Source organism: Solea senegalensis, linkage group LG14 (assembly GCF_019176455.1).
Source record: "Solea senegalensis isolate Sse05_10M linkage group LG14, IFAPA_SoseM_1, whole genome shotgun sequence".
NCBI classification, from domain to species: domain Eukaryota; kingdom Metazoa; phylum Chordata; class Actinopteri; order Pleuronectiformes; family Soleidae; genus Solea; species Solea senegalensis.
The window spans coordinates 1,541,930-1,558,243 of NC_058034.1; the positions used below are offsets into that span (position 1 = coordinate 1,541,930).

The following is a 16,314-nucleotide window of genomic DNA, read 5'->3' on the forward strand; positions in this document are numbered from 1 at the left end:
CGTATAAGAGTACACTATGTAAAGCTTAACATGGAAGAATAAAGATCACAACACATTAATCTTAGCAAGGTTAACTGAAAAGTTGGTTCTGTTTGCTAAGTTAAGGCTGTAGTACTATGCTTTGTCTCATTTCCAGGTCATTAAATACTAACATTATGTGATGGAGTCACGCTGTCTCGAGCACCTCCCACCAACTTCATACATGACATATGAACCGAGGAAACATCATCTCTGGAATATTCCACCCATATTGACACACATTTCATTGTGTTTATTGTGGCACAATTTTTTTCAGACTCTCTCCCTGACTGTGCAGCAAAGGAAAATGTTTCCCATGCTAAATTAGCAACCTTTCCACTGAAGGGACAGGTATAAACTAACTACTAATAAAAACTAACTAACTTTATAAAGTGTGCAAACTATTAAGTTCATTTCACTTCAGAAATAACCACTGCAGTTGGGCACAGAGGAAAAACATTGATATTGAAATTTGTTATCAGATGAAACACTCCCATTGTTGATTGCACCATTTATACATTTATTGACTCATTTATATATTTTATCTGCAGTCTTGTGTATTTTATGAGCTGCTTGACGACTGAATTTCCTTACAAGGATTAATAAAGTATGTCTTACCCTATATTGCATATCAGCAAAGAAGTTCAATATCCGTACAATGAATCCTGTGTTTTGTTGGTAATATTAGTACTCCTACTCACACTTTGCATGGTTTGTTTAGACGACGTGTGCCAGATCCTTCACATGATTGATACTATTGCGGTTTGAGTTTCGTTGCATGCAAGGATGTGTTTTGAACGTGTTTACAGCTGTAACTCATCTATGACATGGAACAGTTAGACAATCCAGGCCCATCTGAGTACCTTGGTGTGGTGACATGTTTAAGTGGTTCATGTGGTTTCCATCAGGACTTGACAACATTATTGTCAGTATCTTAATGCAGTTAGTTAATTGTTTGGTGTTATACTTAAATGATAAAGCTCACAACACCACACCAAACCAAACATTCAAGTCTAATGGAGTATAAAGCAAAGAAAAACGACTCAAACTCCACCTAAAAGACGGGACGATACATCACAAGTGGTCGCAAATTAATCTTTTGAGTGTAACGCTATTTTTTCGAGGTAGCACAGGTGCATGTAACATCTCAAATGCCTACACCTTGGACTTTCATCTTTCGCAATGTCTATCTGTGAAACTGTGTTCTCAATCGGTTTGATTTGTGTGTGGGACGTCTCTTCCTGTGACGGCACTCTGGCCAGTCAGTGGCCGGCAGTCTGACCAAACATGGCATAGTACCTGCTTAAGCACACTTGGAACCTCGCCGGAGCAGGTACTAAAAATAGTACCTGGTACCAGGTACTACGCTAGTGGAAACTTAAAACCGTGTTGTGGTGAGGAGAGCCGGTGGAAATACGCCAGTTTAGGTTTATGTGTACTGAATTTATTTTTTGCTACAGCAAGGGATACTAAGCGTCTGTGAATGCAGAGCAGTACAGTCAATTTGGATGCACCTAAATGAAAACGTTGGGCACACCAGCAATTATGCCACTGCCTAATTACTGTCTTAGAAATCGTTTACAAAGCCTGATGATCAAATAACACGCAATGATCCAACAATGATCACAATTCTTGTGACAGTTCAGCTGCGGACAAACACAATGAGAGTCATAAACACGGGAGCACTTACCCTATTCTGGAAAAAGGATGCGTGAAAATGTGCTGTTGTTGCTGATATTGATATCAAACTTATTTCCTCTGAGCTTGGATTATGTAAATAAACTTTCTCCATTTTTGGCATCCCAACAGGCCTGTAAAAGAGGAAACAAACACATTTAAGAGAAAGTAAATAATATATTCAAAGAAATTTAAAGTTCATTATAGAGGAAAATGGATACAACAAATAAAAGCACAATTCTAATGATTTTTAAACCGCTCTTTTAAGTAAGTACACTTATACAGATTAAAAGCCAACATCTAGAACTGGAATTCATTTTTAGATAAAATGTGTTAATTGTTTATTCATCAAAATATTACAATATAAACAGTGATATCAATATGTCTCAAAAGACTAGTCTTTTTTACAATATGAAGTTCCAATTTGGCTTCGAAATACATTTAAAAAATCTTTCACAAACATAACATTTGTGTTGTATTAAAAATAAGCACTGCCACAGCTTTAATACTGCCCAAACAGTAACCAACCCTTATGAGGTTTGGATCATTGAGGAAATTCCTGCACAAAGCTTCTTAAAGTAAAATGACAAACCCTCCATTTGGTGATCCATGGAAGACAACCTTTGGGTTACCATCTTTAAAAGCTTGATTTGGTTAAAAAGGACCATACCAGTGTTTTGCATGCTCTAACCCCAGTTTGCACTGTTGCCAATCATCATCCAAAGTATAGCATACATCTTTGATTGCCTACAGCATGTGGTTTCTTTCATTTCAATGCGGTATGAAAATCACTCGCAGAGAATCGAATCTTGGGTTTTTACGATTCCACTCGCTGTGAATACAGAGTCGCGCAAGATGAAATTATTTCAACAGGGTAAGCCAACTAATATTGTGATACTGTAAATGACATTCAAATGATTAAACCTGAAATATCACACACGCAGTCCTTGAAACAAAGCAGATAAAGAGGCATGGGTTTTTCCCACAGAATATTTTCCCCATATTATTAAGCACAGTTCACTTGTGGCTGAGCTTCTGCAGAAGACATTTTGACATCCTGCCATCATTTCATGTGTTTCAGAGACTGGGTAAGAATTTCTCAAGGTTTCGCTTTCATGACTTCAAAACATTCACAGCTGATAAGTGGATTGTTTTTTGTTATAGCAAGATGGGTGTGGGTGTGTGTGGGGGCAGAATTGTCACATTGGAGGGTTTTCGTGCATGAACCGCCTTTTTCAGGTCATGCCACAGCATCTGAATAGGATTCAGGTCAGGACTTTGACTCGGCCACTCCAAAGTTTTCATTTTGTTTTTCTTTAGCCAATCAGAAGTGGACTTGCTGGTGTGCTTCGGATCATTGTATTGCTGCAGACCCCAAGTTCACTTCAGCCTGAGGTCAGGAACAGATGGCCACACATTCTCCTTCAGCATTCTCCTTCAGCATTCTCCTTCAGCATTCTCCTTCAGCATTCTCCTTCAGAATCTCTTTAGATCGCGGCATGATGTCTTCCTTTCTCAGGATCCTTTGGCTAACTTCACTTTGTCTGACAGGTTCTATATAAGTGATCTCTTGATTCAATAGGTCTGGCAGTAATCAGGCCTGGGTGTGGCAAGTGAAATTTTCCAAAAATGTGACTGACCACAGTTACCTCATGATTGGGGGCAATTACTTTTTCACATGGGGCCATGTGGGTTTGGATAGTTTTTTGCCCATAATAAATAAAATTGCATTCATTTTGTGTTTACTTGGGTTATCTTTGTCTAACATTTAAATTTATTTGATAATCTGAAACATTTAAGCTTGACAAACACGCACACAAATAAGAAATCAGGAAGGAGGCAAATACTTTTTCACAGCACTGTATATGCCAGGCCCGTATGTGACACTGTAATGTCACCACAGCAATGCAACAAAAACATAGAAGATGTGGAGCATTAATTATTTCTGAGTCCATATCGAAAACATTTCTCTTCTTGTGTGCTTATAAATGAACTCCTATAAAGTACTTTAAATTTCAATCTTTTTCAGCACTATACATTTATTTTTAGAGTAAATTATTGCTTTATGCTGCACTATCAAATGTTATGCTCCATTTTAGTTTAACTTTTTGTTTTCTTCCTCTCTTTTTATATTATTCTGTACTCTTTTATTAATTGGGCTTTGTCCAAATTTAAAATGTTTTGCTTTCATGTAAAGCACATTGAGTTGCTGCTGCGTTAGCGGGGTGTGGGGCATGACATCACATCCATGCAAACTGGTTGCATGCACAAAAACACAAGGGTGTTTGTAACTGTTGGATCAAAATAGCATTTTAGGGCTACCAAAACACTGGTGCCATGTGGATTAAAAGCTGATAGGACAAAAACTTTGCAGATTCTCCTAACCTCATTTTCATGTCAACGGACCCTGAATCATATGTGCTCTGTCTACACCCAGTTAATGCATTATAAGCTACAATTAAGGTTAGGTCATACCACATGGGTGTGCACCTACTGTCAGAGTGGAATGTGAGCTCATAAGTGGAACGATGAGGGAAGGTAAGAGCTGGTGCTTGAGTTCAAATATGTGCTTTAGTGTTCATTCTATAGATGTTTGAAATGCATCTTCTGTCGTCCATTTACAGGCTAAAAATTTATAGGGTTTTGTTACACTTTTGTACAAGGTAGCTTAGTAGCAGTCTTCAATCTGTCCATGTGGCATGGAAAATGTTAAATTTTTTGTTACACTCTTTGTGCTTTGCTTTTTTTCCCCACACAATGAGAAATAGTAATAAAAACACACATCCCATAGCAGCAAAATACGAAAATACATATTAAGACACTCACTGTTCGTGAAAGTCCAACATTGGGGGTTCAAACTGTATAGGTCGGCAATTCCCACGGTGCGGGGACGTGCTGCAGGAGAAAAGAAGACGTGATAGTAGCAGCAGAAGACTTGGAAAAATAGTATCCATTGTTATGTGCATTTCGAACAAATGAGGCCCGAAACATGCACAGTCCCCACACTCAACGTCCGGGCCTTTTTTTTAAATGCATTACGCTGGATATTGGACCACTCCCATTAGCAATGTGCTCTATTTCCATATGCAAAATCCATTGACTGATCAAAAAAGAATCCAAAGAGGACGGAAAGAAATGACTCCTTTAAAAAGCCTTCCTGTCACCTTTCGCTCACACAGTCAACAACTTCTTGCATCAAAACTGGTCGTAGAAAGCAGACTCACCAAACCTGTTCAACAACAGGTGTATCTTAACAATAAACAAGGTTGGCCCTACAAAGAGTTAACTCTTATTTAGTGGAACAGAACAATGTAATGAGAACCTTCATAAAAATCTCATGAAAACAGTTAGATGCAGGTGTGGTGCATAACTGGGCTTTGAGTCACATAATGGTTGAAAAGTACCGAATACCTAGACATGACATGTTCTTTTTAACCTGGGACTACTCTTTACAATTGGTGGATATAACAAAAGATTAGAGGCCGAACAATATGGGTTCTATGGCCAATGCCAATCTGCAGGAATTAGGGCAGCCAATAGTGATATGTGATGCCGATTTTTCATTTTTCTTTTTTACGTATTTGACAGGTTTCCAATTTTTCCCTGAGAAAAGTTTAATCATAAATGATACCACAAAACTGCTTAACATTTATTGAAAAACACAGTATGTCTCTCTAATCTGCAGCACACTTGTACTGTATATTCATTCAAGCACCTTTTCAGTGTTACACATTGTTACGAATACATATAGTATAAACACGCAAAATTATTATTTCACTTTTTAAAATCACATTACAAGAGACAGTGTTATGCTACAAAAATCATAATTTGTAATAGTAGGGGGATAAAAGAAATGACAGAAAGTCTGAGAGCCAGGCAGAGCGGTTGAGCTCATTCTACAACTTATTTTAAATTCTCACATATGCAAACTACTCAGTCAGATGGCTGTGGAATAGAGCTGCAACTAACGATTATTTTCATAATCGATTAATCTGTCGCTTATTTTTTCGATTAATTGTTTGGTCCATAAAATATCAGAAAACCTTGAATAATGTTGATCAGTCAAACCCGGAAATGATGACGTTCTCAAGTGTCTTGTTTTGTCCACAAACCAAAATGATTACATTTCTTTGTTATCCAGAGCAAAGAAATTAAGAAAATAACCACATTTAAGAAGCTTAAACAATCAGAAATCTTATTTTAATCATGAAAAAAGCTTTGAACCAATTAATTGATTATCAATTTAGTTGTCGATTAATTTAGTTATCGATTAATTATCGATTAATTGTTTCAGCATTCAAGTACTTCGAGCACCCTTAGAAAGTCTGAATAACTGGTTCAATTTTTTTATTCACTGGTGCCTTTAACTACTTAAATGTAATGACTCTTAACATTACCCCACAGTCTGACAATTGACCAGAGATCAGTTTCACCTATTTACTACTATGCCTACGTGTACAGGAACTGACAATGGTGGAGCTTGCTATAGACGGGATGGATTTCCATCCCCTGAGGTGTACAGCAATCCACACCGAATCCTCTACCATGCTCCTCTGGGATAATCTGTCATCTGTGGAGCCAGTTGTCCCATTTCTGATTAATATAACAACTACTGACAAAATTCTTATGGGATTGAGATGGATCCTGGCTGTGAATTCTGAGTGGCCTTTTCGCTTGCCACTTCGGAGCTAATGTGTTGAATTTCAGTATGTAACTGGAGAAGCAAGGGAGATTGTGGCCTCTTGGCCTCAAGATCTGCATATGTCCAGTGTCACAGCAACATTAAGACGACAAGCACACACATGAAAAAGAAAAAGCATTTTAATTCCTGTGACAAGGTGGAAGTGGAAAGTTTTCTTCCAAAGTTATATTGAGTAATAAAGATGAAGGAATCCCAAACAAAGCACACACATGAACAAATGAGAAATTCACCATTCCTACAGCCTGAAACAACAGAGTCAAACCTTCCTCCCTCACTGAAGGGTGTGGTCAGGCTATGCCAGAGCAAAATAACCCTGTTATGGATTAGAAAACACTGTGTGAATAGTGAAGGGCTCACTGTACGTTGCATCCGGACAAAGTATTTGTGAATAATTAAAAACAAGGGAACAACCAAACCATGGGCAATTGTCTGTACTAGAAGTAAAAAAAAAACAAAAAAAAACATCTGGCTGTCTCCTTCACCCTGCCTTGTCAGAGTGATAACATGCTCAAGTTGGCCTGCATTAGCCTGCCCTGGTCAACACAACCCAGTGTAGATGTGGCAGGACAGAGGCTGGTAAGTCCAAACCACAGGTAACAGACACTAAGCTGAGTAAAGGGAGGTTGACCTCAGGGGAAAAAACTCCTGTTTTCTTTATCTAAAAGTACTTTATACTTTTGACCATAGGGCATTACGCCTGATTCACATGCACACGGTGGAGGCGTCACATGAAACACTTCCAGTCACTATGAATGGAGCAGTATCAGGTGTCACTGAGCTGCATTGCGGGCCCATCGCTCTGCTTTTCACCCATTGCGTGTGTCAAAAGCGGAGAAATTCTAAGCAGCAGCACAAGCATTGGCCAATCAATCAAGCAAGTTTTGAATAACCACGACTCCGCTAGCTGCAAAAAGCACTTGTCCTCAGGAGTTACACTAGTTTTAGCTCTTCTTCAATAGCACATGTTGAAGAAGAGCCCTGAAGGTGTGGAGCCCTCCTTGCTGCAGCAGTGAGCAGGATTCAATGTCACATGACCACGAATGGGCCTATGTGATCACATGACCTCTTGCTAGCATCCTCCCTGCCACACCTCCCGGCCTATTTACACCACTGTATCTAACGCTGGCGATAATAGTGTTACTCTGAGAGCTCTTTTCTCAAACTACAAAAGACTGAGAAACACTGCAGTAGGAAATCTGAATGTTTTACCAGGGTTCAATGTTTCTATGCTAAAGTTCAAAGAAAATAAAAGCCGTTTTCCTGAAAACATTTGTGTCAAGTTAGTATGGCTTCATTCACAGGGCACCGTGGCCTTGTACTGTGCTGCTATGACAACTCAGGATGATACTGCTCAAGCTTTTATTATACTTGTTGCCAACAAGATGTGATAACATTCCTGCTCGGGTGTGTTAGGCTCAACAAAAAATACTTTTTTGTATTTGTTCACATGACCTTGGTGTCTGATAAGGCATTTACCAATTTGTAATCTTCATTGTTTGCTTCTTTGTGTTTCTCTGCACTGGTTGTTTGCTTGGTCAGCTCAGATTAGCAACACCAAATTTAACTGAAAAAGAATTAATCATTCAGCTCTAGACTCAACCTTGATGACTTGGACTCAGAACTAGGGATGTTGCGCTCCGATACAAGCAGTCAATTCCGCTCCAGCACTTCTATCCAGCAGCACCCGTTGTGATCACGTGGGCTCTGAGTGTTGGATGCTTGGAGAGCCCACATGATCACAACAGCGTGTGTGTGCTACTGCTATTTCAGAGGTTGAACATTTTTCTTTAACCTCTGAAATCAGAGGCTACAAAGCCACACAGCAAGCGTGAGCTAGCCGTTAGCACCACGCTACCTCATCCTGAGGGGAGGTGCGATCTTAAATAAATGGAGCTTATGATAATGGAAGTCAGAAGACTATGAATGGCACTCAATGGGCTAACAGCCACATGCTAAACCAAGACAATAACAAGCTGATAGAGGGTGCTTTACCCCCATCACAGCAGAGGTGAACAAACTTCAGTCACTACGTCGATTCTCAAATCGTGCTAGTACACCGAGACAAAGGCTGGAGCCCAGCTGAACGGTTTAGTCAAGCTTGACTTGACTGTGCATGGAAACGTAATGAGTGTAACTTAAGCTGTCTCTGTGTTTAACTGTTGAAAGATACGTGAAATATGACACCTTTAACAAAGGGGTGGAGTGGCTCAGTGGTTAAGACTGGTACCCTGTGTGCGAAAGACATCGTGGTCGCAATGGTCGCAAGTTCGACTCCACACCTGGCTGATTGTATTCAATACAATTGTAAGTCGCTTTGGATAAAAGCGTCTTCTAAATGACATGTAATGTAAAAATACCATTTTGGAATCGACTGAAAGACCCCCCGCCCCAATCCACCCCTTCTATAGCAGAAATAAGGAAGCACTGCGCTTGCACCATGTCCCTCTCGCCCTGTTTAGAACACGTTGACTCAGTCTATTGGCCCATGAAAATGTCCATCATCTGACACCAAATCTTCTGCCTCGTCAGTCGACTCGCCTTTCGTCATGTGACCAGACTCCACTTCTCTGTGAGGTGACTCAGCTGCTGCTCTGAACTAACACTTTCAGTTTATAACTGGTCAGACCACTCACTCAAGTCTCTGGTTTGTTAAACCATTAACTTGACATTAACTGACCGAGAGCAATACTTATTACTAAAGCAGAACTCTGCATAAGAATTCAGTTTAGACCCAATACAAGTTATCTGATCAGATTTTCAAATATGACTTTGTATTTGTATGTATGACTTACAATTACAAGTGAAACATGTAACGGTTATTATGACACAAAAATCATGATTTCATATGATCATGTGTTAACTCCAAGTATTTTCATGTTTCATGTTTCATGTTGCAGCTGAATATCTTTCTGCTCTCCATTTGCTTCCAAGTGTGTTGTAGACTCTCTGTAGCCTTCAGTTAGCACCAATACAAAAAGCTGTTTAGTTTGTCCATTATGGGCTATTGTGAATCATTGTGGTCCAAAATGGCAGCCTCAGTAGAGGTGAAACCAGTTCTGACATAAATATAAAACAAGATGATGGTACACTTCATAAAAATGAAGTATAATTGTTTTATCTTCAATTTATGTCAGATAAAATGAATGTGACCTGAATTTTACAAACTGGACCATAAAGTGTACACAAATGTATAATGTTCAAAATATAAATGGTGAAATGAGCACATTTGTATTATTCTCGACGACACCAACATGGCAGCCCCCCATATTATCGTCCACCCTTCAGATAGCTCTCAGCCTGGAAAAGGTCATGACCCCTGGTGTGAAATACAGCCTTCTCAACTACTGCCTCACTATGACAACCAGGACATCATTCAGATACATAAACATCAACAGTAGAAAAAGAGGAGGATATTTCTAAGGTGATAAATTCAAACTTACCTTTGTTGATGATATAAACTAAAATCAATGTCAGATTCTGCCTGTAAAAAAAAGAAATAGACAAAGTGAGTAATTACTTAAGCGTGACTGAGCAGGCTGTCAAATTTTAAATGACCTTTTAACTTTTCTATGCAATGCATCAAAAGGTGTCTGTTAACAAGTGAAAAGTGAACATTGTTAAGTGACAACTTACCTGTAAAAGGCTTCCCTCGCCAAAATGTAGAACTTCTAGAATTGTGTCTGACTGAATGAATGCTGAAAAAAATAAGAGGAAAAGGCATCAGTATGATCTCAACCACTGTCATCATCAAATAAAAAGGACATCAATTTGTTGTTTTTAGATGACCATTTTACACAACAAGCTTGTGCAAGCCTGGCAGGTCAAACACAAAATGATACAATCACATTTTAAGCTGGTGGTATATTTCAAATGTTTGGTGTGGCAAAGCACCCTTTAAACCCCTAGAAAAGGCAGGGGCTGGTTTTCAATGATACACTGTAGCTGTACACACAGAATCTATGCACTGTTAAAAGTAATACAACTAAAGTGAAAACTAAAAATATAGCCATAAACAAATGCAAATGGAACTCTGCTGGCAACTTCTCCTCGTAGATCTTGAAAAGCAAAAGTCCTACGTTAGCAGTTATCATATCTTCCTACACCACAGAGTAATATACTGGTTAAGATAACTCTCCGTTTGAACTTTAATCTCTGCACTTTCTAAGCAGACTTCAGTGAAATGCCTCTCCACTTGGTGTGGATGTTTACTAGTTCATGTTAAGATATAAACATTACATCGTTCACTATGAACATGTAACACACGTGTCTATTTCTGGACATCACAAGGTGTAAGCCCATCAGGCCTTCAACTGTCTAACCTGGCTCAAACTATTGATCAGAAAATAAGTCAACCTTACATTCTTGAGCAGTGTTAAAGCTGCAGTGCATAGCTCTTATTATTATTCTTCCTATGTTCGTTCTTCACAAACAGAAATGACGTAACAATATTTGTATGCTGTGTCCTTATCAGACCTGAATGAGGGAGCGTGTGTGTGCATACGCCACCAGTGAAGTTGTTGGTGGGTACAAGAGGCATTTATCCCATCAAACAGCAGAACGACTGGGCTTTTGAGCAGCAGTATTAACTTGTCAGTCATGCTCCTTTTTACAGTTGTCTCACTTAATTTGCACAATGTTGCTGTTGCCTCCGTGTCTTGAAATATGATAAAACACTTCCTGTGTGCTGCGCGAGAATATCATCAAGCAAACTAGATCTTAACACCGCTATATTAAGAAAAACATGGGAATTCACATGGAGCTGATAGAGAATCAGCGTTGTGTGAACTAATTGAACAACTATGAATGTCTCTATTTAATAGTTATCCACTAGTTTTTAGACATACTGTTAGAAAGTAAGATAATTGTGTGTTAATAATATTTATTAAACCTGTATCCAATCAATGCAACTTTCATATCAGCAATTGAAATGAAAACTATCATGTTTTTGCAGGTACAAATCTAACAACCAGATCGTGTGTAACTGATCACAGGAAATGAAAAACATTCAAATCAGCCAATGCACACAGCTAACAGTGTCACAAACAGACACGCTCTTTCTCAAATCTTCTATCAAACTCGCCTCCTTTAGGGCCATTACAACCTCTCTGGGGGGAACGAATTCAACATATGCCTGAATGAATGATTTTGAAACATATATAAACAGAACTTATTCCTCATCCATAAACTCCAAACACTCCCTCATCCAGTTGAAATTGTACACCAGACCTTTTGATCCAGGGGGAAATGTTTTCCTTGATTATGATTCAACTTGTCCTCCATTGTAAATCAAAAACAGCTTCCCACTCTGACTCTTTTTACTTGGGTCTTGATCATTTTTTGGGACAAACTTTCAAATGCTTTTCTAACATTCTTAATACTTGTGTTCATTCCAATCCACTGAGCCTTATTTGGTGTAGTCTAAGTGTTCTACAAAGTCTGTCTGTTGAACTTGAATGTTGTCCCTCTGCCATTTTACCATCATTGGCTTTTGATCATCTTAAATCAAAAAAATGAAAGATTGCTCCAAGACCTACTCATTTATTCCTTAATGAAGCATGCAATACTTTTCAATTTTCCATAACTATTATGTAACTGTGTTACATCTCTGAGCACTTCAATCTGTTTTGTTTTTGTTGTTTTTTTAAGTCAGGGATTTTGTGCAGCAACACAGATATATGAAAAATGTAATGTGGTTCAGCAAAACACTGTTCGACAGAGGACCCTTTTTCGCTGCTGCACCACACATGCTGTATAGTAATGTGACTGTGGTAGTAATTGCAGGAATGATCACATTACTCCACCACCTTAGCAGAAAACATGACTGAGAGTAACAAGAATGATTTCAGTTACGTTAACAGACATACACTCAAATACTTGTGTGAACAAACACACACATTGTATACCGGGAAAACAGTGACATTTTGAAAAATACAAAATAAACATATAAATAACGTTTTGCTCATGCCGCCCAGCACTAGGCTGGCTGTATCAAGGTAGTGTTTTTATTTTATCAGCTAATGGTCACTCGATGCTGACTTCCAGAGAAACAGATTTCCTGGTCCATAATTTACATATGTAATGTGAAGAGTGGGTGGTGCATGGAAAATTCACCCTTGAGTTATTCATAATTTTGTGCCGTTTGTTCATGTAGCGGGCTTTTAAAATGGCAGTAAAGCCTTAGTTATTACATGCTCATTAACAATCACTGACTCTCATATGACCCATGCAAAGTTTGGAGAACTTGACACTACACTCACTACTCAGCGTTTATTCTGCCGATACGCTATAGTGGATCTTTTCATCTGACACTACTACCATTTGTGTTGCAAGAACAAACTTTCCAGGTCATGTGCAATGAGCACATTCTCTTTCAATGTTAGAGCAGATGCAGGTGATCTAATCATTTGAGGAAACAAGCCACAGTTGTAGGTTCCTTATTAAGTTTCACTTCTACAATAAGAAACTTTGAATGTATCCTGCCATGTTTCAGCATTAGTGCTGGGCAGTGTGAGCAAAACTTAATACCACTGTATTTTTCAAAATCTCAATGGTTTCACAGTATACAACAGTATCTTTTAAGCATGAGCATGAATGGGTGCTCCAGTGAGAGAGGGGAGTTGAGAGAGAGAGAGAGAGTGTGTGTGTGTGCTCGTATTGAGCAAGTGGGTGACAAGAGAGGGAGCGGTGCAGTTGTGTGTGTGTGTGTGTGTGTCTGTTAACATAACTGCATATTCTTGGTTTTCTAACACATGTTTTCTGCCAAGGAGGGTAGAGTAAAGTGCTCATTGCTACAATTACAATTACTACCACAGTTAGTTATTTGGCTAACCCCTTAGCATGCATTCATATTTTAAATATTTTAAATGTTACAGACAGAGTAACACAATAATTCCATTTTCGAAACTAATGTAAACATACTGTGAGTTACTATGAGCTGGGCAACAATACAATAACGATATATACGGCGATAGGGAGCTGAAACAATTAATCGACTATTCTGATAATTGATTCATCGGTTCAAAGCTTTTTTCATGATTAAAACAAGATTTCCTATTGTTTAACGTTCTAAAATGTGAGTATTTTCTTAATTTCTTTGCTCTGGATAACAAAGAAATCATTAAAAGTTAATCATTTTGGTTTGTGGACAAAACAAGACATTTAAGAGCATCATCATTTCCGGGTTTGACGAACACCGATCAACATTTTTCAAGGTTTTCTGATATTTTATGGACCAAACTATTAATCGAGAAAACAATCGACAGATTAATCGGTTATGAAGAATCTCTAGTTGCAGCTCTACTGCGATATAACTTTTCCTCAATATAAAAACAAGATACCCTCAATATAACTTTGATGGAACTCATGTTTTGACAGACAATCCAAACAGCCAATGACATTGACAGAAACAGTTCTTGAACCAGTCATTTAGGTGGAATAGCGTCAGCCACGTCACATTAGGTCGACACACACACACAGCAAAAGACAAGCAGGGGGAGGCACGTATGGTAATGTTTTCATGACCACGGCCACTTTAAAGCTAACATGATGTCTGCACCACAACAGCACACACCAGTGTCTTCTCCGTCTCAATAAAAATACTGATTTCAAAAACGCAACTGCTGACTTTATTGCCAAAGACATTGTGCAATTAAGTACGTCAAAAATAACAGATTTAAGCAGCTCAGTAATTAGCCATTAGTACCAACTCCCTGGTTGTAAATATTTATTTCAGAAATGTCTTCCTTGCTAATCCCAGATTGCAGTGAGTGTGCCATACTTTGCTCAAGTCACATGTGTTTGTGTTTTTTGTTGCCAACAATTTAACCTATTTTTAACTTGACAAAGAAAGAGACACCACATGAAGGTAGTTCCAGAAATTTAAGTTTAGGATAAAGTGTAACTTTAAGCTTGACAGAAATATTGATGTGGTTTATTTTGTGATATATATCAATATCGAATGATATAAAAACCTTGATAAGATTTTTTTTATCATATGGCCCAGCCCTAATATAAATGACTACAAGTCAGTGACACAACAAAATAATTCTTAATTAAAAATAATATGGTTATAGGTTGTTTCTCTCATTTTAACTCAGTTAACCAAGTCCAATAGGATCGTCAGTCATGACAAAGACTGACGCATCACACCAATTTCATTTTAGAGAAATCACCAGACTGCAGTTGCGGTGCTATCCATGTCAATGTTCCCTCTATCAGAATGACTGTGGACTGTGTGGCAAGTTTGAAGAAACCGGTGATTTCTAAGAAGCTGGCACGTTGTTGGAGTTGACAGCTTATCTCGGGAACATGGGCTGCAGCTGCAGTGGACTTATCTTTTGTGACTGATATGATTGGAGGATCTGACTACAAGAAACTTTAGTCCCCTGGATAAACAACGTGCCTGAATAGCGCCAAGCTGAAGCCAAGCAACCAAGGTTCAAACCAAAACGCTCAGCCACGTTGACAATATAACTGTCATCTGACAGAGGCACACAGCAAGGTCAGTATCAGGACCCTGCCCGTGACAACGCTGACAATAACGCTGTCAAGCTGACTTCACTTCATCACAGTGTGTGCGAGTGTGCGCTAACATTAGCACTAGCCATCGTACGAAAACTACTCTAACCGTTACCTCCTTGCGTTCCTCCCGTTTTCTGTGTTTGCTAGGTGCAGTGTTAGCTCAACTTAGCCATAAAAGGAAGCGATGAAATGACATGACAACAAGCTACAAACCAAGCTAGCACACAGTCTAACGTTTAAAGGCCCACACAGCAGCTCGCTCACGACACCACTTCTATTCTGAAATGTATGTTTACACTCAAACTGTCAACCGCTCCAGGCTTTAATAACACTAAATACATATAAGTACATTGGAGCAGCGCTGGAGGGAGCGGCGCTAGTGTTAGCCAGGTTAGCTGTGTTAAAGTTGGCCCTCAAAGGTAACCTCGACCGACTCTTGGTGGAAATGTCTGCGGAAGTTAGCGCGAGCTAACGCGGACGTCGGCAGCAGGCAAGTTACAAACCTTGTTTGTTTGCCCGCGTCGCGTGGATAAAAGCAATAAATAACATCCTCAGTAATCCAACACATGGCGCTGTGGTTCTTGAGTGTGAGTGGCGACAGCTCTGCGCTCTTTCTTGACTCGCCATGCCGCAAATCTTCCTGTTACGATAACAACCGAGCGAGTGAGCGGACATGCCCGTGTAAACCTCTGCTGACTCTGTCAATCATAGCCGAGAGAAAAAACTCAACTCCCGTCTGAGCAGCGGCTGCAGCGAACTGATGCTTCTTCTTCTTCCTCTTCTTCTCCTCCTCCTTTTCTTCCGTTGCATGCACCGCGGCGTGTGCTGCCCCCAAGCGACGTGGAGAACGTACTCGCGGAAAAACAAAACCCAAGCGTCCCAAAATTCCTTACATGTATCAAAGGTTCCGAGATATTACCACATTGCCTATGAATAATCGTAATAAAAGTATTCAGGCTTCAGTTTAACGGACTTCTTAAGTCATTCATTCTCTATATTTTCATTCTTGGATATCTCAAAGGTTAGCCCAAATATTCGCTTTCATGTGTCAGGAAAATGTCAAAGTCATAAAAGACAAAACAAGGACACTCTTTCTGCTTTTTTGGAGGGGTTTAAATCTGTCAACCCTTTAAATGCCAGTTTGAGGTTTGAATTGAATGTTTATAGTTTTAAGCGATTTATGCAGTAATGTTTTTATTACAGGAAGTAGACATTTTTGTCATCTAATGACATTATTCTATTGATCTATTAGGAAATATTTTAAGTTGAATTCCAACATTTGTCAAGAGAGAGATTTTGTAACAAAAGAATGTGCCATTAAGATTTGCCCAAATGGACAAACGATGTCTGAGGGTTCTTACAAATAATTGAAATGACCATGTTGGCCATAACTGAAA

At 39.0% G+C, this 16,314-nt stretch overlaps 1 protein-coding gene across 4 annotated transcripts in view; it reads right to left on the reverse strand.

The window, feature by feature from the left end:
* tmem131 (transmembrane protein 131) overlaps positions 1-15,684 on the reverse strand; it is a 37,407-nt gene extending 21,723 nt beyond the window's left edge. For 3 of the 4 annotated variants that reach the window (XM_044044710.1, XM_044044708.1, XM_044044707.1), the window contains exons 1-5: positions 15,421-15,683; positions 10,031-10,092; positions 9,838-9,878; positions 4,522-4,590; positions 1,709-1,829 (exon numbers count right to left, since the gene is read on the reverse strand). In XM_044044710.1, the coding sequence (XP_043900645.1) occupies positions 1,709-1,829; positions 4,522-4,590; positions 9,838-9,878; positions 10,031-10,092; positions 15,421-15,592 (465 nt within the window). In that variant the 5' untranslated portion in view covers positions 15,593-15,683. Of the gene's footprint in view, positions 1-1,708; positions 1,830-4,521; positions 4,591-9,837; positions 9,879-10,030; positions 10,093-15,420 lie in introns of all 4 variants that reach the window. The other variant, XM_044044709.1, reaches the window with a different exon arrangement.
* Positions 15,685-16,314: the final 630 nt, after the last annotated feature.